The sequence below is a fragment of the Phyllobates terribilis genome, unplaced genomic scaffold, assembly GCF_046119375.1.
Source record: "Phyllobates terribilis strain yellow unplaced genomic scaffold, ASM4611937v1 Scaffold_1__5_contigs__length_1240528914, whole genome shotgun sequence".
Lineage (NCBI taxonomy): Eukaryota > Metazoa > Chordata > Amphibia > Anura > Dendrobatidae > Phyllobates > Phyllobates terribilis.
Window position 1 is genome coordinate 261,280,202 of NW_027362761.1, and position 23,982 is coordinate 261,304,183.

General features: G+C 46.7%; 1 protein-coding gene across 2 annotated transcripts in view; it reads left to right on the forward strand.

Annotated features, from left to right (window-relative positions):
* Positions 1-389: 389 nt before the first annotated feature.
* The window catches only part of CASTOR1 (cytosolic arginine sensor for mTORC1 subunit 1), a 52,456-nt gene continuing 28,863 nt past the window's right edge, over positions 390-23,982 (forward strand). The window contains exons 1-3 of one of the 2 annotated variants that reach the window (XM_073671500.1): positions 390-606; positions 3,522-3,592; positions 14,755-14,933. In XM_073671500.1, the coding sequence (XP_073527601.1) occupies positions 407-606; positions 3,522-3,592; positions 14,755-14,933 (450 nt within the window). In that variant the 5' untranslated portion in view covers positions 390-406. The remainder of the gene's footprint in view (positions 607-3,521; positions 3,593-14,754; positions 14,934-23,982) is intronic. The other variant, XM_073671490.1, reaches the window with a different exon arrangement.

Genomic DNA, 23,982 nt, shown 5'->3' on the forward strand with positions numbered 1-23,982 from the left:
TGTCAAGCACTTTCCAAGTGATGATAAAATCGCCTGGAAAGTGCTTGATAACCCGCATGCAGAAATGCATGTGAAGAACGCTTGACAAACGCTTCTACCTGGCGGGAAAAACGCATGTAAAAAACACATGCGTTTTTCCTGCCAGGGAGAAGCGAAAAAAATCTGCAGCATTTCTGCATCGTGGGCACATAGCCGAAGGACTCTGAAGACGCGCCAATCCGCTCAAGCCCCGCCCCTTCCAATCTGACCACGTGGGCGCTGCCGTTACAAGGATGCCCGCGGTTATATATGGCGCTGTCCGGCGTCTATGTGCTCCTGTACACCGGCTGCACTGTTGCTGTGTGTGCCGCGCAGCGCCTTCCCACTTCTGACAGACGGCTGTTAGCCCCGGAGGCGCGGCCGCGCTATGCTCCGCCCCCTCCACACAGGCCCGACCCCGGCCGCGCTCGTGCGGCCCCTCAGAGCTCACGCTGGATCTCGGGATCTTCCCACGATGGACCTGCAGCTGCTGGAGCACCGGGTGCGGGTGACCAGCATTGACAAGTCCGGGCTCTGGTTCTACACTCACCCGATCGTCAAGTTACTGTTCCTGCGGCATCGTACAAGGTATGTGCTCGGGACTCAGCGGTATTTACACCGAGCATCTTCCCTGGGGAGACGGCTACCCTCATCATCTCCCCACCCCAGTGACGGCTGAGCCTGCGACCATCAGCCAGAGAGCTCCCATACAGCATGGACCGGGATACACCGGTACATGGCACCTCCAGATGTGCGGAACTACTACTCCCAGCCGGCTGTCAGACCTAGGGAGGCAGTACTGCTGTACGTGCTAATGTGCACACCGTGGAATACATACATACATACATACATACATATTGGTGTACTCTAGCCACTGCTCAGGTTGGCACATGGGGTGCACTAATATACTTCTAGCCCTTGAGTATGTGTAGCAGACCCACCTTGGCATTCAGATGTCACGGGGTATTTGGGGGATCACCATCGTTCAGTCTGCAATTAATATTCTGTGCCCCCATATGGCTTGTACTGCTTTATTAGTTGGCACTGTGGGCACCAATACCATAGCACATTGGTGGGCACCATGACCCATGATGCAGATTGCTGCCAAATCTCATTCCTAATCAATCTTAACAAATCCACCTTGCTCTACCCTCGCTGCCTCTCCTGTACAGCCCACCCTTTCTCCCCCCCCCCCCCCCCCATTGTAACGTGGCGTGGAGCGGTAGCCGTGGCAAGGTACTAGTCTTCCACACGCAAGGTACTAGTCGTCCACGCCCTGGCACGCTCCATGAAGGTGGGGGTCCTGGCTGGGTGTGTGGGCTTTGTCTACGGGGGTGCTACGCCTTGCAGGCCTCATGATCCCGGTGACTTGGGTTGGCCAGGACCAGAAGGTGTAAAGTTCAATGAGGGAGACCACCAGCCAACAATAAATTGTCTTTTACTGCACAGTAACTTGGTGGGGAATATGTACAATAGATAGCGGGTGCAGAACTTCCCGAACATTTCCTTTACAACAGTGTTCCCCAACTCCAGTCCTCAAGGCCCACCAACAGGTCATGTTTTCAGGATTTCCTTAGTATTGCACAGGTGATGGAATTATTGCCTGGGCAGGTGATGCAATTATCACCTGTGTAATACTAAGGAAATCCTGAAAACATGACCTGTTGGTGGGCCTTGAGGACTGGAGTTGGGGAACCCTGCTTTACAACATGGAGCATGTTCACACCCTGTCTCTCTTCCTCTTCCAGGCTTACTTGCTCCTGTCCCCAAATTCCTCTGCCATCACCACAACCCAGCACAGTACTACAGTCCAGTAAGTGAAAGTCCTGTCCTTTTCCCCCTGGGGGAGCTAGTTTGCCATTATGGCCATTTACTTTGCTTCTCTGCTTGCTGATTCCTTGGAACACCCGCCCGGGGCACTCTCCATCTCACGTTCCCTGTTCCGTCCTGGCCCGAGTGGCAAACTCTGTGCCGTACTGCTAGGTGTCCTGTCTCAGGACCCGCTCCAGTGCATCACTATCTTTCTGTCGCTTTTCCTCGTCTCTCTTCTCCGGATCTTGCTATCCGCTGCCTCGGTCTCCACTCACGTCAGGGACACCCACATCACACGACTCTGCTGACTAGTCATACCATAGGTCTTCTCTCACTGTAGGCTGAGCCCTGTCTCATGTCCTGGCAGGAAGCTTTCTCTGTCCCTTCATTTTAGCCCCTCAAACTCCGGGCTAGTCCCAGCTATTAACTCTAACACTCCCTACTGTGGGGCAGAACACAACCAATAGTGCACATCACAGTACACATTACACATCATATCAGTACCCGTGTGGGCAGTATGTCCATCTCCTTCCACCATGATTCCTCTTCAGGGCACTTTCTCCCATGGTCTGTACATTTACATGAGCTGATCTCTGCCCACAGTGGGCACCTTATAACAAGTCCATTAGGCCAGGTTCAGACTTTTTGTGGGTTTTCTGCATGTAAAATCTGCAGCATTATACATTACCAGCGGAGTAAATGAGTTTCTACTTAATCTCATGAACATACCGTGTTTTTGTATTTTTTTTTTTGTGCAGAAATTTGCTTCTGATGCACTTTTTTTTTTTTTTTTTTTTTTTTTTTCTTTTTCTTCACGCTGTTCCAGAATCTGTTTTTAGTTCCGATCATTTCTCCTTTGTTTCAACGGGGACCCTAAATCAGCAGGTTAAAACTCTGGCCTGGCGTTGTTTGTTTCCACAAAAAATCCAACAAAAAACAATTCTGAATGATGCGGATATCAGTTTAGAAATCTGCACACGCTAATTTGCAAGGTGTGAACTCGGCCATATAAGCGCCTGCACTCAGGCTGGTGCAGACTGTATGGGGACCATCATTCAGTCTCTGTACAGTTTGCAATTCACAATAATAATTTTTGTTTTAGGCCACACTACAGATGTGGTCAGCCAATAAACGAGCATGACCAATGATAATTCTTTAGTTTTCCCATCAGTAATATTAACCTCTTCCATGCTGATCCTCATGGTAGATGTATTGCTTTATGTCATGCCGCTGGATTGCTGTCATTTAACATAAAAACCTTTTTGAAAGTAAAGTGCAGGAATGTTGTCAGTCTGAGGACTGCGAGTGTGGTCTGAACGACGTGACGGCACATTGCATCATATAATGATCATCATGGTGTGCTGGGGAAGACTACTAATGTGATTTGTTATCACTACTGCCACATGGCTCATGCCAACAGTATGTGAATGGGTTAAATGTTGAAAAAGAAAAAGCAATACCTCGCTGAACCCCCCCACAGTTCCCATTTCTCCGCTGCCGGACCCCACTGGTGTCTGCTTCCTGCTGCAGCAGGCTCCGCTCTATATGGAGGTTGTCATCACTGCAGAGGGGACCGGGCAGTGTCAGATGGGATTTGCTGCTTTTATTGATTATTTAAAAAAAAAAAAATGTAATTGTTTTTCTTTTTCTTCATGAAATATCTGACTAAACAGTAAATTTGTTTCTGCCAGATGCAAGTTTTTCAGTTTGACAGAAACTCCAGAGGATTACACCTTGATGCTGGATGAGGAAGGATTTTCAGGTACGGTTACGCCATTATTTGTTCAGTACTGGTTATATCGGGTCATGGCCTGTAAACGCAGTGACAGCTGCTTGATGTTCCCTGTGGTGTAGTGCATGGCTGTGGATGTACTGCTCGGCTGTCATTAATAGGGGTATTACATTTAAGCCCCCACTATCAGTATTCGGTCAGTATTCAGTCAGTATTTTTTCTCAGGAGTGGGAGCCAAAACCAGGAGTGGGTGATAAATGCAGAATTGGTGACTTGTTTCTATTATACCTTTTCTCTGTTCCTCACCTGGTTTTGGCTCCCACTCCTGAGAAAAATACTGACCAAATACTGATAGTGGGGCCATGGCCTTGGGTATAGAAGTGGGTCACACTGTTCATAATCTATTGTCCTTATTTGTCATATTAAACAGTGACACCATTGCCTCATGCAAGTGCTGGTCAAATGGCTATAATGTTGCTTGGTGCTCCTTGTGGGTAATTTATCTGCCCATGTAAAAAGACCATAAGGTCACGTTCACACGTTCAGTATTTGGTGAGTTTTTTCCCCTCGGTATTTGTAATATAAAACCAGATGAGGAACAATCAGAGGAAAAGTATAATAAACACATCACCACTTCTGTATTTATCACCCACTCCTGGTTTTGACTTACAAATACTGAGGTAAAAAACTCACCAAATACTCAGTGTGCCCACGATGCAGAAATGCTGCAGATTTTTTCAGCTTCTCCCTGGCAGGAAAAATGCATGCGGATTTTACATGCGTTTTTCCCGCCAGGTAGAAGCATTTGTCAAGCGTTTTTGCATGCATTTCTGCATGCGGGTTATCAAGCGATTTTAGCATCACTTGGAAAAATGCTTGACAACTTGGTCACACTATATAAATCCATGCAAGCGGCATGGATTTATAGTGTGACCAAGTAAATAGTTAAAAAAAAAAAAAGTGGTAAAAAATAAAGATTATGGCCCCCGGTCGCGTGATCTGTCACATGACTAAATGACGTCATGAAAGATCCTTTTAGACCATCGCGAGCCGCCCAACATACCGGATGCAGCGGAGAGAAGATCGGGGGCCATCAGAAGGTAAGTATAATCTTTTTATTTTAAATTCTTTTTTTACAGGTTCTATGGTACCCGGGTCTGGAGGAGAGTCTCATGTTCTCCAAACCTGGGTACCATCCGCACATTGAATCGCTTAATATCCGCATGTACACATGTAGTGATGAGGATATTATGCGATTCAATGGCGGCAATTGCGCTGCGTGTCTGCAAAATTAATGGACATGCTGCGTATTTTTCCGCAATGATCCGCAGCAGAAATTTCCGCAGCATGTGCACAGGACATGCGGATTATCATTGGGGACCATGGGGCACGTATTGCCTAGCGTTTTTAAGCGTTTTCGCTGCAGAAATTCCGCGACAAAAAACGCTTGAAAAACGCATAGTAGGCACGCAGCCTTGGGGTATGTTCCCAGATAGCATCTTCCTTGCAGACCAACCACAGCGATGAATACAGAGCTGTGGATATGGCTGTGATGAAGATGGGGGACTAATCTGGAAAATACAAACTGACACCTGCTACACAAATTGATTTTTCTTTTCCCATTTTGCCAGAATTACCCTTAATCTTCAGAAAAATCTATCAGTAAGGGTATGTTCACACTGCGTCTTTTACGTTTTTTTTTTTTTTGTGAGTGAGTCTGCAGTGGAAGCTGTGCTACCAATACGGTCAAAAGAATGATCCTATTATCTTGTATGGAAAAACAATTTGCTGTTCGTAATGTTCGGCTATTAAACACCTCAGGGTTTTAAAGATGCCAAGCATTTAAAAGAAGTAACCTGTCCATTCTTCTGGTGTTTTCTGCTAGGAAGATGCTCAATACTTTACAATAGAACTCAATAGCAAGGTAAGAAAAAAAACGCCCAGGCGTATGCTTGAGAATTTTGTCTGAAGAAATTGCTGGCATTTTTGCAAGCAAAACCATTGTTTAATGGGTTTAAAAAATGTCCAGTAAAAAAATGCTAGAAACTACTGGAAAAAAAGACAAAGTTGAAAAAGTGTATGGGAGAAAAACCCAAAATGCTTCAGGTTTACAAAACTCCTGTGAAAATGAGCTAATTTCTGAAGCATCTTCTGCTTGAAAAACCAACAAAATGCAGTGTGAATGAACATAACCTAAAGTTCCTCCACAGCCCCTCCAATAGAGATAAGCTCTGTCACAACCCTGGGCCAGACCTCAATCACAGGACAATAAAACTTTCACACTCCTGATCTATGAACTGTTCCAATATTTACGCCCACAACTGTTTCTCCTTCCAATACTAATAGTTCTGCTTCACGTCACTTGTCTCATCTATTGCATTATTCCTGTGTCCTGTTGTGCATAAATGTGACTCTTCAGATTGTTATTCTATGCCCGATGAAGAGACTTGAGGAGTCTCGCAAGCTTGCAGTTTACCATCTTTTCAGTTAGCCATTAAAAGGTATCAACCACTGAGGACTCTCAAATCTAAATATTTTTCTATCTACTGACTGACACAGTACAATGATATATATTTAGGCTTTTCTGTGTAATGCTAAGTCTACTACAGAGAGTCTTTGTAACTGCTGTCCCCTCCATCTAAGTAATGGGGACTGCTTTTGGTAGTATTTTTATCAGTATCTGTAAGCCAAAACCAAGAAGGGAACATAGACAGAGAAAAGGGATATTGAGTTTGAAATTACTTCTGATTTTCAGCTAATGCAGAATATTGACCAATATACTGATGTGTCCTGGTTCATATTCATACTGTGCTGTGATGAGCGCTGTACCAGTGTTTGTCTAAATTCCCAAAAAAACGTGATTCAAACAGAACCTGACACAGCGATTCACTATAATAAGGCAGACAGTCACTTGGTACTCCGTCTAGCTTCTGTATTTGTGGTGTTGACTTTTAGGTGGACACACAAGGCTCCCATACACATGAAATAAAACCTGACAGATTTTGGCAGAATCGTCCTATCCGTTAATGTGCATGGGGTCCTCTTGACTGTCCCTGCAACATTCTATGCCGAACGACCCAAGGATCGGATGGTTGGAATTAAATCACACAGTCCTTTGTTCATTGTGAAGGAAAGTCAGTGCTAGATGATTCTCCCCAGGGCTCTCTCATAGATAATACAGGAACGTTCAGCTGAGCCGAGTGTTCCTGCTTATGGGGAGTAGGGAGATAACTGGGAGCCGAACTGTCGATCCAGTGTGAGGCCAACTTTATGCAGATGATGCTTCGCCCACTGGATGGATTTACATTTCTTATTTCTATAGAGAATGTCTTTACAGTGCCTTATCTGGGTAGGGGTCGCTCCCCCCTCCTCTCTGTGTAGGGGTGGCTCTGCGTGGCCCCGCTCCCCCCCTCCTCTCTGGGTAGGGGTGGCTCTGCATGGCTCCCCCCTCCTCTCTGGGTAGGGGTGGCTCTGCATGGCTCCCCCCTCCTCTCTGGGTAGGGGTGGCTCTGCATGGCTCCCCCCTCCTCTCTGGGTAGGGGTGGCTCTGCATCGCTCCCCCCTCCTCTCTGGGTAGGGGTGGCTCTGCATCGCTCCCCCCTCCTCTCTGGGTAGGGGTGGCTCCCCCCTCCTCTCTGGGTAGGGGTGGCTCCCCCCTCCTCTCTGGGTAGGGGTGGCTCCCCCCTCCTCTCTGGGTAGGGGTGGCTCCCCCCTCCTCTCTGGGTAGGGGTGGCTCCCCCCTCCTCTCTGGGTAGGGGTGGCTCCCCCCTCCTCTCTGGGTAGGGGTGGCTCCCCCCTCCTCTCTGGGTAGGGGTGGCTCTGCGCGGCCCCGCTCCCCCCTCCTCTCTGGGTAGGGGTGGCTCTGCGTGGCCCCGCTCCCCCCTCCTCTCTGGGTAGGGGTGGCTCTGCGCGGCCCAGCTCCCCCCTCCTCTCTGGGTAGGGGTGGCTCCCCCCTCCTCTCTGGGTAGGGGTGGCTCTGCATGGCTCCCCCCTCCTCTCTGGGTAGGAGTGGCTCTGCGTGGCCCTGCTCCCCCCTCCTCTCTGGGTAGGGGTGGCTCTGCGCTACCCTGCTCCCCCCTCCTCTCTGGGTAGGGGTGGCTCTGCGTTGCCCTGCTCCCCACTCCTCTCTGGGTAGGGGTGGCTCTGCATGGCTCCCCCTCCTCTCTGGAGGGGTGGCTCTGCGCGGCCCCGCTCCCCCCCTCCTCTCTGGGTAGGGGTGGCTCTGCGCGGCCCCGCTCCCCCCCTCCTCTCTGGGTAGGGGTGGCTCTGCGCGGCCCCGCTTCCCCCTCCACTCTGGGTAGGGGTGGCTCTGCGCGGCCCCGCTTCCCCCTCCTTCCCCCTCCTCTCTGGGTAGGGGTGGCTCTGCGTGGCCCTGCTCCCCCCCCTCCTCTCTGGGTAGGGATGGCTCTGCATGGCTCCCCCCTCCTCTCTGGGTAGGGATGGCTCTGCATGGCTCCCCCCTCCTCTCTGGGTAGGGGTGGCTCTGCGTGGCCCCGCTCCCCCCTCCTCTCTGGGTAGGGGTGGCTCTGCGCGGCCCCGCACCCCCCTCCTCTCTGGGTAGGGGTGGCTCTGCGCGGCCCAGCTCCCCCCTCCTCTCTGGGTAGGGGTGGCTCCCCCCTCCTCTCTGGGTAGGGGTGGCTCCCCCCTCCTCTCTGGGTAGGGGTGGCTCCCCCCTCCTCTCTGGGTAGGGGTGGCTCCCCCCTCCTCTCTGGGTAGGGGTGGCTCCCCCCTCCTCTCTGGGTAGGGGTGGCTCTGCGCAGCCCCGCTCCCCCCCTCCTCTCTGGGTAGGGGTGGCTCTGTGCTCATTCATTCTATTCTTGCATATCCCTTACATTTCCTGCACCATAAATAATTGGTGATCTTTCCCGTATGATCTATTGTGTTTATATATTATCCCGCCTTGTATTCTCCTGGGTCGGCCTGTTTCCTGTTTTGTTTTTTTTTTTTCTTTCCAAATTCTTGTTTTGCTGTGAAGTTTCAAATGTGTAAGTGTGGGAATAAAGCATGTGTCCAGTGACATAATGGCTGGCACGTGAACAGGACGGTGTGTTCTCATGGTGCATGTGGGGGAGGTGTGCAGGGCTAGACAAGATTATTTTTAATTTTTTTTCTTCATATCCCTTGATTTATGTATATGGTGTGTTTCCAAGGTGGTGCCCGTATGGGATTCATATGCTTACATACAAACGATCCGTTCACATTAGGAATGTTGATACTGGAAAGCATCAGAGCTGGGCAGGGAAGTTGAAAGGAAATGTGCCAGGAAGGAAACCAGGACACCCAGCTCTGTAATGGTGCAGCGAGGTGGGTCAGCGAGCCCGTTCTTGCAGCTATTGCACATCAGACGGTGAGACGGCAAGGATTTGTACCGACATGTTTGGATTTCAGAAGCGGACAATTACAAGCTACTTAAAAGTCTGACTTAGAACTGATTCATTGTGATGTTCAGTCACCATATTTGTTCAGTGGGTTGCCTTAAGTAATATGTAGATTGAGTTTATGAAGCAAACTGTCCCCTTGGTATCAGGCAGCATTTGGTGACTGTGCTGTGACTTTAATAGCCTTTAATTATGGGATATTCATACGAATTAAATGGGCAAGTTATTTGTAATTGGACAATGAGCACCCAATCTAAGGATTGCAATAGTCCAGGTAACATGCATGTGATCACAGCCGATGTCAACTCGTCTCCTCCTTTGACCTGTGCTAAAAAAAGTTTGATCTGTGAATGTCAATTGGAAACAGAACGGATGGGAACATCTGTTGGGATGGAAACAAGATTTCTGTTCCCATCCTAGTAAAGTGTCTCCGCATGCAAGATTAAAATCCAGATCATTATTGAGACACCCATCTGTTTGGGGCCTTTATTGCTGCTTGTAAATCCAGTCTGTGATCGTTTAAGGGGTTGTCTCAAGTTCCTGTCTTCAGGAGCGCAATGCTCTGCGGCCTCCTGATTGCCTAGGGGGGCCGTGCACTCCTGAAGATTGACAGTTTGGACTGGTGGCTTGAACTTTGCTTTGTGCTCCCCATGCTGCTAATAGAGACTGCTTTCTCCCCAAAGCATTGGAGTAGCACAATAAGGCCACATTCACATGTTCAGTATTTGGTCAGTATTTTACATCAGTATTTGTAAGCCAAAACCAGGAGAGGAACAATCAGAGGAAAACTATAATAGAAACACGTCACCACTTCAGTATTTGTAAGCTAAAGGCAGGAGTGGGTGATAAATACAGATGTGAAATACTGAACGTGTGAACGTGGTCTAACACTGTTGCAGGCTGGATCCAGCAATCCGGACAGCTTCATAGTGCAAAATCTATAGGAAACAACTTGGAAGCGAGGTAGATTTCAGAGTTGCTTGCTTTTACAAGCACTTTGCAATTTTGCCTATTTAATTAGATGCGATGACTCCTTTTAAAGGAACACTACACCTAAAAATGACTAGTTAAAATAAACAGGGAAAAATACTTGCCAACACGACTTGTTTTAGGAGCATGCAGAAAATCTGGCAAACATTTTAGAAATCATGCAGGGAACACAAGGGATGATTTCATCCATTGTCATCTGACAAACTGCTGATGGGAACAGCGTTTTGCTTTTGTGTTGGGTTCAACGTGTCTGGTTGCCTTTTGCAGAGAGAGTAGTAGAGGATTGGTGAGGAGCCTGTAGGGTTTTTTTCTTTGTGGGTGAGGATAGAAGTGTTTTACTTATATTTTTTTTCATTCAAATCTACTGCTTCTAATAAATAGTATGGATACCATTAGGTACAAGAAAGTTAAAAGATCCAGCTGCCAGTATATATAAAAACCAAATTTTATTAAATCTATTAAAAAGTGAAAGTATATGTACTTTACAAAAGGTTGAAGTGAATACCCTCCATCAACCAACACGTGTCAAATGGTACAGCGTTTAGTCCTGTAACTATGTATAATTTTTTTTAAAAAATAATTTTTTAGAAATCCTGGAAGCTGTATTTTTTATTTTTACTCTTCATGGACATATTTATCCAAAACGCCATGCAGTGACGTGCTTTCTGGGCTTTCCCACTCATTTTACCTATTTTGGAAATGGGGAGCTTGGTTATTTTGTTTATTTGAACATTCCGTTATAGATGCAAAATAGAACAGTGCTTGTAAAGTACTATTAAAGAGTTAGTTTTAATTTTTATTACGTAAATCACTAATACATGTGAAAATAAACAACTTTGTAATATCTTATCAGAGAAAAAATCTGCTTCTCTCTGCCAAAATTGATCAGTTATCAAAACTCTCAATTCTGAGGTGATGTACAATACAAAGTTATATTGTGGTACCATGTTAGCCAGAAAAATGTATGTGAATACTTTTATGCCCAAAAATGACAAGTATTCTCAGAGTGATACCTTTATTGGCTAACCAGAAAAAATATGTATGCAAGCTTTCAGAGCACAGAGGCTCCTTCCTCAGGCAGGATTATAGCTGCTATCCTCAGTGATAGCAGCTGTAGTTTTCTGTCTGAACAGCTTCAAATGTACCTCAGAGCTTTACTGTAGATGAGGGGTCCTCAAACTTTTTAAACAGGGGGCCAGTTCATGGTCCCTCAGACCATTGGAGGGCCGGAATATAGTTTTTTTTTTTAAAAAACTATGAACAAATTCCTATGCACACTGCACATATCTTATTTTGAAGTAAAAAAAACAATACAGGAACAAATACAATATTTTAAAATGAACAAGTAAAGTTAAATCAACCGGTATTTCAATAGGCAGGTAAATGTCCCCAATAGGCAGCATAGGTCCCCAATAGGCAGGTAAATGTTCCCAATAGGCAGGCGGTTTCCCCCTTATAATGCCATATGCAGGCTGTCCCCCCCCCCCCCCCCCCCCCCTTATAATGCCCCATGCTGGATGCCACCCCCCATATAATGCCCCATGCAGGATGTCCCTTTCTCACACCATATAATGCCCCATGCAAGATATCACTCCCCTGTCTTTATAATGCCCCATGCAGGATATCACTCCCCTGTCTTTATAATGCCCCATGCAGGATATCACTCCCCTCCCCCATATAATGCCCCATGCAGGATATCACTCCCCTCCCCCATATAATGCCCCATGCAGCATGTCGCCGCCTCCCCCATATAATGCCCCATGCAGCATGTCGCCGCCTCCCCCATATAATGCCCCATGCAGCATGTCGCCGCCTCCCCCATATAATGACCTATGCCCTCCATACATTCAAAAAAAAAAAATCCAATACTCACCTCACTCCTCCTCACCTGCTGCCGCTGCTCTACTCTGGTCCGGACTCCAGCGTTGCGGCTGCATTGTCCCGCTCTGCGCTGCCTGTGACGTCACCGCGCCCTCTGACCTGAGACGTCACAGGAAGCGCAGAGCACAGAAGACAGCGGATCTGCGGAGGCACGGGGAGAGGTAAGTATCTGCCTGCCGGGGTCCTGAGCAAGCGGGGGGGGGGGGGGGGGAGAAGGGCGGGCAATGGCACCGCTCTCCTCTCCTCCACCCATAGCCCGGTGGCCGGATAAAAGTCCTCCGCGGGCCGTAGTTTGAGGACCCCTGCTGTAGATGATGGATTGTCTTGTGTGTCTTGGATGAAAGCTGTTCCATCTAAGATATGTCGGACGTCCTGTGGGTTTATGGTAAATTGAGGTTTGTATGGTGTGGTCTTTGATGTATATGGTGGTATACAAGGTGACCGGAAGGTGTCCATATTGGGGAAACCATTCAAATACTACAAACAAGAATTTACACAAACCCAGTCGGGAATGAACTAAACACACCTGTGGGAAAACATTCCTCTGGAAAGATCATTTCAAAGACAGAGAAAAATTTGGGAATTCAAACTGATAAGAATGTTAAATTCCTTGACAATAGGACTAAATTTAACATCTGGATTTATGACTCTCTGCAAGGAAACAATTCACACCTCCACCAGACAGTTTAGTTACCATATTTTTATCTAATTACCATATTTTTCGGACTATAAGATGCACCTAGGTTTTAGAGGAGGAAAATAAAAAAAAAATAAATAAAAAAATTAAAATTTAAGCAAAAAATGTGGTCATGATGCCCTGTTATGGGAAAGGGGGCCTGCTGCTGACACTGGTATTGGGGTAATGTCCCCCAATTCTGTTAATATCCACAATCCTGGTATGCATGGTACCCTCCCATCTCCCTTCCTGGTATGCATGGCACTCTCCGATTCCCCCCTACCCCCTCCCATCCTGTTATTCATGGCACTCTTGATCCCCCATCACGCTGCCCACAAAAAAAACAATCCTACTCTCCTCCTCTCTCCTCCAGCGCGGTCCCGCTCTGCTGCTGACACTCACTGTGAGCCGCGCATGGCAGGGCGTGCATTAGGTCCCTGCCATGCGCCCTCAGTGTGAGATGCTGTGCTGGAATAGTCACTGCTCCCCACGCTGGGACTCTGTGTGTGGGGAGCATTGACCATTCAGTCTCTTCAATAGCTGGCACACTGTACCGCAGCATGGCTCCTGCTGCTGCTCTGCGGTCTGTGCCCGCTATTTAAAGACCATGAATATTAACCACAACCCATGGGAGTGGGTTGTAGGGAATATTCATGAGCTTTAATAGTGGGCACACAGACCGCAGAGCGGCAGCAGGAGCCACGCTGCAGCTCCAGTGTGCCAGCTATTAAGAAAAATTAATATTCATTGCTCTCCATGCCCATAGGCGTGGAGCAGGGAATATTAATTTTCTTTATTAGCGGGCACAGCGTAGGCTGCAGCAGGCGGCTGCTGCCTCCTGTGCCACGCTGATTCCCTGCTGCTGCTCCCCCACACCCACCACCATGCACGGCCATACAATATAGTATTCACACTATAAGACGCACCCCCCCACACACCCTTTTCTCCAAAATTTTGGAGAAAAAAAGTGCGTCTTATAGTTTGAAAAATACGGTAAACATTCCCACAGCCTCTCCATTTGTAATGAAAAACCCTAATTAGATTTCTTTGACTTATCATTAGGAGGCATCCCTTACACCTCATGAACAAATGTCCTGCTGTAATACTTCTTAAATGTTGTGCCTTCTTCATTTGTCTTATTAATTAATTTGTAATCTAGCCTGAAGGAGCCTCTGTGCTCTGAAAGCTTGCATATATATTTTTTCTGGTTAGCCAGTAAAGGTATCACTCTGAGAATACTTCTGTCATTTTTGGGCATAAAAGTATTTACATCAATTCTGAGGTAAAATGTGTATTCAGTGAGGAGACTTTCCCATTACTGAGATGGGAGATGGCAGCTGCTACTGATGAGATTCTAGAGGGAAGGAGCAGAAGAGCGGAGCTCTGCCTCTGGCTCCTCCCTCCTTCTGCCTACATTGTATTGTATCAGTAGCAGCTGCCATCTCCGTCATGGTAAAGTCTCACTGAATACACATTTTAGCTCCGAATTGAGAATTTTGATAATGACCAATTCTTGCAGAGAAAGAAGCAGATTTCTGATAAGATATATTACAAAGTTACTTATTTTCACATGTATTGATTTATGAAATAAAAATGTAAAACAATTGTTACGCTTTAAACAAGATCTCTCAATGAACATTTATACTTATACCTTTAAGAACACATTTACTGCTCCTATTTCTCCACCCTGTTAGACCAGCTCTTTATACAGGCAAATAATTTTGGCAGCAAACACTTAGCAACCAGGATGTATGATTTCTGCCATACACATCACAGCAGTGCCCTTGCTTTCTCCATAGGAGTATCAGCATTGCTTCTCCCACTCTCTCCAGTAGTACAGGGGATTTTTTCCTTATTTTCTTTACAACTTAGTATTTGTAGTAGCAGACTATCTTCCACGCTCCTACCCCTGTAGTAGTAAGTATACTAACAGGGCCCCATTCTTGTGCCCCAATGACGTTGACAACCTCTGCGATGTCGGAGGGCATTGAATGCAGTTTCTGCAGCTTGCTCCATGCACTCAGCGGTTGTGAGTGAACGCACCTGAGGCTGAATGCATTTAGTGCAGGGAGGAAGTCCCTGTCGCAAGGAATGGTGATTAGTGACCAGGTTTTGTCCAGTATGCCATGAGATTACAGGTATGTTTTTCAGTTTAGGAACATTTCCATTGATGTGCTTGTATATTTGCCTTTCGTGTCAATAAAGCTGGAGTTCTTTTATAGTCCTTATACTTTTATTTGAGTCTAATGTAGATCTGTATTTGGCAGAGTTACCGCAGTCAGAATTCCTACATGTGGCAGAGAATACTTGGAGGGTCCTGAATGTGCTGTCCAACGGGATCCAGACTGGAGGTGTTACAAAGATTGCCAAGTCAGTCATTGCTCCACTGGCAGAGCACAATGTCTCGGTGCTGATGCTTTCCACGTATCAGACTGATTACATTTTGGTAAGTTAGTGAATGTTAAAAGTGCTATCCGACTGTACAGCAAATAATAAAAATGTTTTTTGTTATCACATCCCTTCTCCCCACACCCTCCCATATCCACATATTTATGATCACCGATGTAAATAAGTGCCACTTGCAGTTTAGTGGTGTTTCTATAATTTCTGCCTGCCAGCTCTTTATACTTCTCTATGGAGCACGAGTGGACCAGAACATTGAGGGTGATACCATGCATGCCTACCTGCCCCAGTATGTGAGGGCATTGCAGATGTTCCAACCCCACTGCTTTGAGGAGCAGGGATGGGACATTAGCACTTCTGGATCAATTTCAACAATCTCATCACCACATAGCCACCTCCAGGAATTGGGTAAATGCAGCAAAATGTTGTTTGTAAATTTAAAAGTGAGTTTTTAATGATTTAGATAAGGGTAGTCAGACAACCCCTTTAACTTGCATGTATGTAGTGTATAATAGGCTTGCTGTTGAATGAGGTGTTCAATTTATTTGTTTTTCTGTCTCAACTTAAAGAGGTTGGGCCGAGGGGCACCCGGAACCAGGGCTTCAGGGGTTGTAGTCTCCGTGGCGGTGACCCGGTCCCGTGGCTCAGGGTGGTCAGGCCAATGGCTGTCTTTTTATAGGGATTTTACGGTTAATTGTCCGACTACACCACCTGTGGATTGCGGTCAGTGCGAACCGCCGCTGCAAGGCAGACCGCTGGGGCTGATGGTGTATGCAGCTGAGGTAGTGTAACTCCCCACGGGAAGAGTGCAGCCCCAGGGCAGTGTAGTAGATGGTGAGGGTGATAGTGCACGGGAGTCCCAGCACTAGCAGTGCTGGTGCGACGATGAAGCACAGAGACGTGGAATTGCAGTTCAAATGCTTTACTCACAGTTCTTTATATTCTTAGTCATTCCGCCGGCAATGACTGCCCAAGCTGTGCTGTGTCCACCAGGCAGGGGGCTCTGTCAACCCCCAGGTAATTCCAGAGTGTGGCACAGGACTCCCTTCTATTCCTTTCTCTGGCCGTGCCCCACCAGTGACACTACGTCTGTCCAGCTCCCGCGGGCCTTCTCTTGGGAGGGCTTCGTGCTCGCCTCCCTGACCCTGTGGTATGCCTTTCTAGTAGGTGTAGTGAGGGGTCGCACCAAGATATGATCGCGACCGCCGGTCTTTGGCTGAGGATTAGTCACCTCCACCAACTTGGGATCCGGTACCCTGTTTTGCCAACCCGTCACCCGCAATCTCCTGGGCCTTTGGGGTTCCTTCTGCCCTCGTGTCTCTGGGCCTCTCTTGGTGTTCTGTTCCTTTCTTCCTTTCCTCTCTGTTCCTTTCTGTTTCTGTTCGCTCTGCTGGTTCTGGCCTTCACCCTAGGCCTGCCTCGTGCAGCTGGGCCCAGACTGAGCCACAGCTCCCTGTCAGCCCTCTCTGGCTGAGCTCCTCTCTCTGAACTGACCCTGTTCTAAGATGGTGCCCACCTTATATACCTCCCTCTCTGTGTATGAGCCCAGGTGACTTGCAACCAATGGGCTCCTACCTATGCCCAGAAACCCAACCCCTATCTGCTCCTACATCACTGGGAACTTCTTATTCCAAGATGTATTAATTAAAGTGTACTCTGTTCATAAAACAACCTCTTTAACGAACTAGTATATTTCAATGGGAAAGTTGTGCAGCATGTGCCATATCAATCAACATATTGTGCATTTGGTAATATCTGTAAAAACACAAGCATTTTCACTGGAAAACTATCAAGGGGGAAAAAAAAATCCATGATTTTGTCTTGCTGTGATAGTGAACATCAACCCACTCTTCCTGACAGTTTAAATGTGTTATGATTGTTGGGAACAAAAAAACTGGTGCAGGCTATCCATGGTTATAGCACTCGGGCAAACCTGGCTTTAAAACAATGGCCACTCTTTAAGGGTTTTCTTTATATTTTTTTCATATTGTAGCAATGGCCCCCTATTTGATGGCAGGCAGGCTGCACAGCTCCATCTTTTGACATTTCTGTCTTTACCACTCCTGCAGTTTAGCAGGAGCAGGGCCTGTACTGGTCTGTAGCAGCCAGGGACCCTTTGGAGAAGATAGAATGGGTTTATAAACACTTCTGTCTTCTTTTTTTTTTTTTTTTTTTTTTTTTTAAATCTTCCTAAGTAGTAGAGAATCGCCAGCTAGGGCACGCTTTGTCTATCAAATCGACGAGGAGCGTCCCATGAGAGCAGTGTTTAATTATGTAGTTCTGCTACAATATAGGCCGTCTTGCTGTTGTCCATCTATTTGCACATAACATCCTACTCTAGGTGCTATTAGAATGAGCTGTTATCCAGCCGGCTACAGGTCCTCTGGAATAGGGGACGACCATTCGAGAGCGCAGCAATGCAGCATTTATGATGACTTCTTTCCATGTTGGTAACTAGGTATATTTAGTTTAAGTACATAAATTTGATACTTGATGGACTTTGTACGGAGGTAGCAGGCTGCCGCCAATCTGCTGCATCATCCATCTTATTTGGAACGCTAGTGTGTTATTGTTTTACTGATAAAATATAAATGTAACTGCGCTATGACACATTACTTCCATCCTTTCTGCTGAAGTTGTTAAAACATAAAAAGAAATGTATCGGTCGACCATGACAGCACCACGAGAGAGAGGGGATCTGCCCACCAAGGACAGGAAACCTAGAGGCTTAAAAGGGGATGGCCCTCTCTCTCGCCTCAGTTTGGTTTCCTGTCCTTGATGGAGGGAACCTTTTTACAGGCTCGTGGAAGAACCGGATAGCAACTGCTGTCGAGCAGCGCCCCTATCTGGGATCTGCAGCTCCAGCGTTCTGCCTATGCTGGTGCACCCCTATCTGGGAAAGGCACAGCATTTTGCACCGGATATGCAGGGGGCTGCGCCCCTATCTGGGGTGGCAGCCCTTTCATCTGCTTCAGCCAGGTTTGCGCCCCTTTCTGTGTAGGAGTCTGCCCCTGGTCTGATCCGGATTGCAGTGGGACTGCGCCCCTATCTGGGGTGGCAAGCCCACCATCGCCCTGGAGATGATGCAGGTTGCGTGGGATGTTGTCCCCATCGACACCCGGTGGAGGTCGGCGCGCTGGATATCCGGGGGGGCTGCGTGCCGTTCTGGGGTAGCAGGCCATCACTGTTAGCAGGGCCTACCTTGGCGCGCCGGCGGCGTATGAAGCTTCCTGGCGCGAGGCTCGTGCGGGCGCGCACTTCCAGCCTCCTGTAAGTCGTGGCCCGATGACGTCACCGCGCCTCGGGGCGATCACGTGACCGGAACCCGGAAGTCCGGTCACCTGCACCTAGATGTTAGTGTGGTATTAACCACGGTGAGGGGGCGCCAAGCGTCCCTGTAGGAAGTTAAAAAAAAGTTGATTAAAGCAGGTGGCTGAGGGGTGGATCAAGGACTTATTAACTGGCCCAGGCACCACTGTTCAGGGCTTCCCAGCTTCATTCTCCCTATCATGAGTCTGATAATGAACAGCAGCAGCTACTGCAGCAGCAAGTTGAGCAGCCGCCATCTCCACATCTCAGCAGCTGTTTGGGGAGCCCCAAAAAGTGCATCGCCCTCGTGTTTCTGGTAATGCCCAGTCCTCAGGAAAACTAGGTTTGGCGTCTAAGTCCAGTCATCACAGCTCCAGCAGGATGGATGAATCTGCAGCATCCAGGGATGATCCCCCGGCTGAGAAGAGTCCTTCCTCCAAATCGGTACCAGCCTTTTTGAGCCACCTGGGTAAGTGATCTTTGAGAAAGTTCACTTGGTAATGGAGAATCCCTTCTCCCTTTCTAATTTTAATGGGGGAATAAGTGTATCTCCAAGACCAAGCATATTCAGTGTGCATTGTGCAACTCCGTCCTTCCCAACTCATATCCCAAAAAATTGTCCTGTATAAATCAAATGCTGGCAGAGGAGACCCCTAGCCTGACCTCGAGATTAAAACCTTGGTCAAGTCTGAAATTAGTAAAATCCTCTCCAAAAAAAACTAAAAGAAAGGTGGATACAGACCATGAGATCTCCCTGTCGTCTGCTTATGAGTTGGACTCGGATGACGCAGCCTCTTCATCATTCACTTCCTCAGATAGTGGTGTGGGTCAGAATTGTTTTCCCCTTAATGGTGTCGATGGTTTAATTAAAGCAATTCGGTCAACCATGGGTATTACAGATGCCAGACCGGAAAAATCAGTCCAGGATGTTATGTTCAGGGGGCTGGGACAAAGGAAAAGTAGTTTTCCCTTTAACGATAAAATTCAGGACTTGATATGTAGAGAATGGAAAAGGCCAGAGAGAAAGGGTATTCTTCCTCTGTTCTTTAAAAGAAAATGCCCCTTTTGAAGACTCAGCTTCTTCCTCCTGGGTGAAAGCCCCCAGAATAGATGTGGCTATAGCTAAAGCATCTAAATGATCCTCTCTCCCCTTTGATATGGGGGCTCTTAAGGACCCTTTGGATAGGAAAGCTGACCCTTTTCTCAAAGGGACCTGGGAGACATCTGTGGGGGGCCTTAAAACCAGCGGTTGCCGCGACTTGTACAGCCAGGTCCCTAATGATATGGCTGGACCAACTTGAATCCCATCTGAGAAATAACACCCCCAGGAAGAGATTTTATCAGATGTGTCACTCCTACAGGGGGCAGCAGCCTTCCTGGCAGATGCCTCTGCGGATTCGGTCAGATTGACAGCGAGGTCAGCCGCCATGTCCAACTCAGCCTGTAGAGCCTTGTGGCTGAAATGTTGGCCAGGTGATATTCAAGCAAGAACGGGACTCTGTACTATTCCATGTGAAGGAGTATCTTTTTGGGCCTGTTCTGGACAAACTTCTGGATAAAGCTAGTGACAAAAAGGAAGGTTTCCCTAGCTTGTCTATCCCCACTTATAAACGTCCTTTCCATAGGAGAAGGTTTCTACGAAAAAGACCACAGACTGGTCAGGAGAAATGGGAAGACCGCAGACCGGAAGGTAGAGGGCTCCTATTCGGCTCTTCTAACCAAGGCCCCCGGAAACCGAGTCAATGACTCCCAGCCCAGGTAGGGGGGAGGCTGTTGGGCTTCTTACCTGCCTGGACAAAAATTTCTTCTAGTAACTGGATCCTTGATCTCGTAGGTTCCGGTCTGAGGTTCGAGTTTCAGCAGATTCCTCGTGGGAGATTCATCTTGACCCCAAACCGTTCCTCAGCATTAGAGCAGACGGCCCTACAAGTGGAAGTCCTGAACTTGGTCCATAAAGCGATCCTAGTGGAAGTCCTGACAGCAGAAAGGGGGCTAGGATTCTACTCCTCTCTTTTTGGTTTCTAAGCCTGATGGGTCTTTTAGGTGCATCATTAACCTTAAAGCCCTTTAATAAATTTTTGTTAGTTCCCACCTTTTAGATGGAATCCATTAAATCTACAATAAAGTTACTTTTTTCAGGCTGTTACATGGTAGTGTTAGACCTAAAAGACTCCTATTACCATGTACCTATACATATGGATTTCCAGAAATACCTTAGGCTGGCTTTGATCATAGATGACGAAATTAAACATTTCCAGTTTAGAGCCTTACCATTCGGTCTGCCATAGCCCCCAGGGTATTTACTAAGGTTATAGCAGAAGTCATGGCTCATGTTGGGGAACATAATATTTTAATTATCCCTTACCTGGATGATTTCTTGATAGTTGGAGACTCAGCCTCCCAATGTGATAATCATCTTAAATTAGTATCCTCCATCTTGGAAAGTCTGAGTTGGATCCTAAATCTAGAGAAGTCCAGGGTAGTGCCTTCAAAAATACAACAGTTCTTGGGTATCATGCTGGATTCAGACCTTCAAATATGTTTCCTCCCGGAAGCCAAAAAACAAAAGGGTAAAATTCTTGCAAAGAAAGCATTATCAAACCCGGTCATGTCCCTTAGAGCTGCGATGTCCTTGTTGGGTACCCTGTCATCTTGCCTTCCTGGAGTTCTTTGGGCACAATACCACTCCAGGGTTCTACAATAGGACGTTCTACATGATGATGAGGTTTTGTTAAAAGGGCACTTAGAAGGACAAATGTCCTTGTCTCCCCGATCTGTGGAGTCCTTGCAGCTGTGGGTGAACATGGTGAACCTGTCACGAGGTGTTCCCTGGGTGTTTAGAGTCACTAAAATAATTACAACCGATGCAAGCTTCCATGGATGGGGGCTCATCTGGGGGATATAGTTGCCCAAGGGTCCTGGTCAGACGCTGAAAGTCTTCCCTCCAACACGAAGGAACTGCTAGCAGTGGATAAGGCGATTAATCATTTCTTGCCTTTCCTTCATGATAAGAATGTTAAAATCCTTTCAGATAATAGGATAGCTGTAGCTTACGTGAACCATCAGGGGGTACACGTGCTGGATCACTGATGAAAGTGACGGATCATCTTTTTCAGACTTCGGAATGCCATCTCCTTTCCTTAACGGACCTCTACATCAAAGGAACAGAAAACGTAAAAGCAGACTAAGCCGTTTTTCTCTGAGGCAGGGCGAATGGGAACTAAAGCATGATATTTTTTCCCAAATAGTCCCGAAAATGGGGTCTTCCGGTGGTAGATCTTTGCCACAAGGCTAAATCGAAAGACAAAGCTCTTTTGCTCCCTAAATCCCAGAGAAAACCCCCTGGCAGTAGACACTCTCCAAATAACTTGGGATTTCAGTCTGGCCTACGCCTCCTCAGCCCCCCCCCCCCCCATTGAATCTCCTTCCCATGGTTCTAAGAAAGATCAGAGAGGACAAGGTGAGGGTCCTTCTGATCACCCCCTTTTGGCCCAGGAGACCCTGGTTCTCATGCCTGTGGGACATGTCCATCTCCGATCCTTGGGTTCTACCCGAAATTCCAGATCTCCTCAGCCAGGGTCCAATAGTCCATCCTCAAGCTACTGGCCTCCACTTGACTGTGTGGAACTTGAGAGGTCCCTGTTAGAACGCAAAGGATTCTCCCGAGATCTAGTGACTACACTAATGCGTAGTAGAAAACCTGTCACTATCAGGATTTATGCTAGAACTTGGAATTTTTTTTATCTTTCTCTGGTTCTACAGTTGGTGAGGGAGCGCCAATTGGTAAAATTTTAGAATTTTTTTAGAGAAGGGCCTCGAGTTGAGGTTGGCAATAAGCACCCTTAAAGTCCAAGTCTCTGCCTTAGGTGCCCTATATAACTGTGACTTGGCAGGAAATTACTGGATTTCTCGCTTTATCAAAACTGTGTTTAGATCCAGGCCTGTTATCAAAAGCAATTTAGCTAACTGGTTCACCTTTTGAACCAATAGATTCAGCATCCCTTAAGTCCATCTCCCTTAAAACAGCGCTTCTAATAGCCCTAACATCAGCTAGAAGGATTAGTGACATCCAGGCTCTGTCTTCAGCCCCACCTTTCACTCAGATTCTGGATGATAGAATAATTCTTAGAACTGACCCAGCATATCTCCCTAAAGTAGTTTCCCATTTCCATAGACTCCAAGAAATAATACTACCCTCTTTCTGTCCTAATCCAAGTTACCAAAAAGAGGCAGAGTTTACCTTAGATGTAAGGAGATGTGTGATTAGGTACCTTTCGGTCACCCAGGCTTTCAGGAAAGATAGTTCCTTGTTTATCTCCTACCAAGGGGTTAGAAAGTGGCTTAAGGTTGCTAAATCCACCATAGCTAGGTGGATCAGGGAGGCTATTACTCTAGCCTATGTCTCCAGCGGTGAGGAAGCGCCACAGGGGTTGAAGGCTCACTCTACCCGGGCAGTGACAACCTCATGGGCGGAGATGACGGGTGTTTCGATGGAAGACCTATATGTAAGGCTGCTACCTGGTCTTCTCAATCTACCTTCTATAGGCACTATAGACTGGATTTGGGTGTTTCATCTAACCTCACATTTGGGAGAAGGGTGCTCCAGGCTGTGGTCCCTCCCTAGACTTTTTCATCTCTGCAATTCTCTCATGGTGCTGTCATGGTCGACCGATAAAGTCATAAGTTACTTACCGGTAACGGGATTTTTCAGAGACCATGACAGCACCCTTATATTCCCTCCCTTCACCTTAAGGGAGCACTCCTCATCTATTACAATCTTTTCTCACTTAGTGGTGGTGTATAAAAATATTATTTTTGATTGTTTTGCTATGTCTACTAACCTGGCTGTCCTCTCAATGCTCTGTAATCCAAACTGAGGCGAGAGAGAGAGGGCCGCTCCCTTTTAAGCCTGTAGGTTTCCTGTCCTTGATGGGCGGATCATCTCTCGTGGTGCTGTCATGGTCTCCGAAAAATCCTGTTACCGGTAAGTAACATGACTTTTCTTTATTTTCCATTACTATGAACTTCTTCTTCCCCAGAACATTGATCTTTTTGGACAGGTTTGGCTGACTTTCTAGACCACCTATACAAGATGATTGGTGATGGGTAATTGATCCAGGGATTTAGTCTGATAAATTATTGGAGAACGAAAACATTTTTTTTTCTCCTACAAAGGGGACAGTTGTCAAATTTCTGCAAAACAAAAAGTTAACTAATTGGACTTATGACTTTTTTTTTTTTTCCAGTTCTTTTGACTGTAACTGTATAACTATGTCTTCTGTAGCTATCATGTTTAAAGAAAAGGGCAAAGGACAAATTAAAAACCCAGAAAGTAAAGTAAATAATTGTTAGCTTGAGGTTAATAACATTGACAGAAAACTTGCTGTTACACTTATTAAAGTGTTTTGCCTGATAATGAGGAGGGCATTTGCGAGTGTAAAATGCATACTAAAATGTAAGATAGTATATTTGATACCTAGAATGTTTTTAGCAACAGCAGCCCCAGTTCCAGTGGTAAGAGAGATGTCAAAAGCAATAACATGCTTTTGGGGGCATGTCAAAAGGAAGTCAAAGATGCTATAGGATTTTTACAGGGTGAAAAATGGTAAAGTGGGTAAAAAATAATGCTGAAAAGACTGAACTTTTAAATTCCTATATTGCTTGTGTTCTCTAAGAAAGTAAATGTAACATCAACTGATCTTCACTGTACTATTGAAGGAATAGAAGAATCTACACTATCTATAAACAGTGAGGGAATACTTAGCTAACATAAATGAATTCAA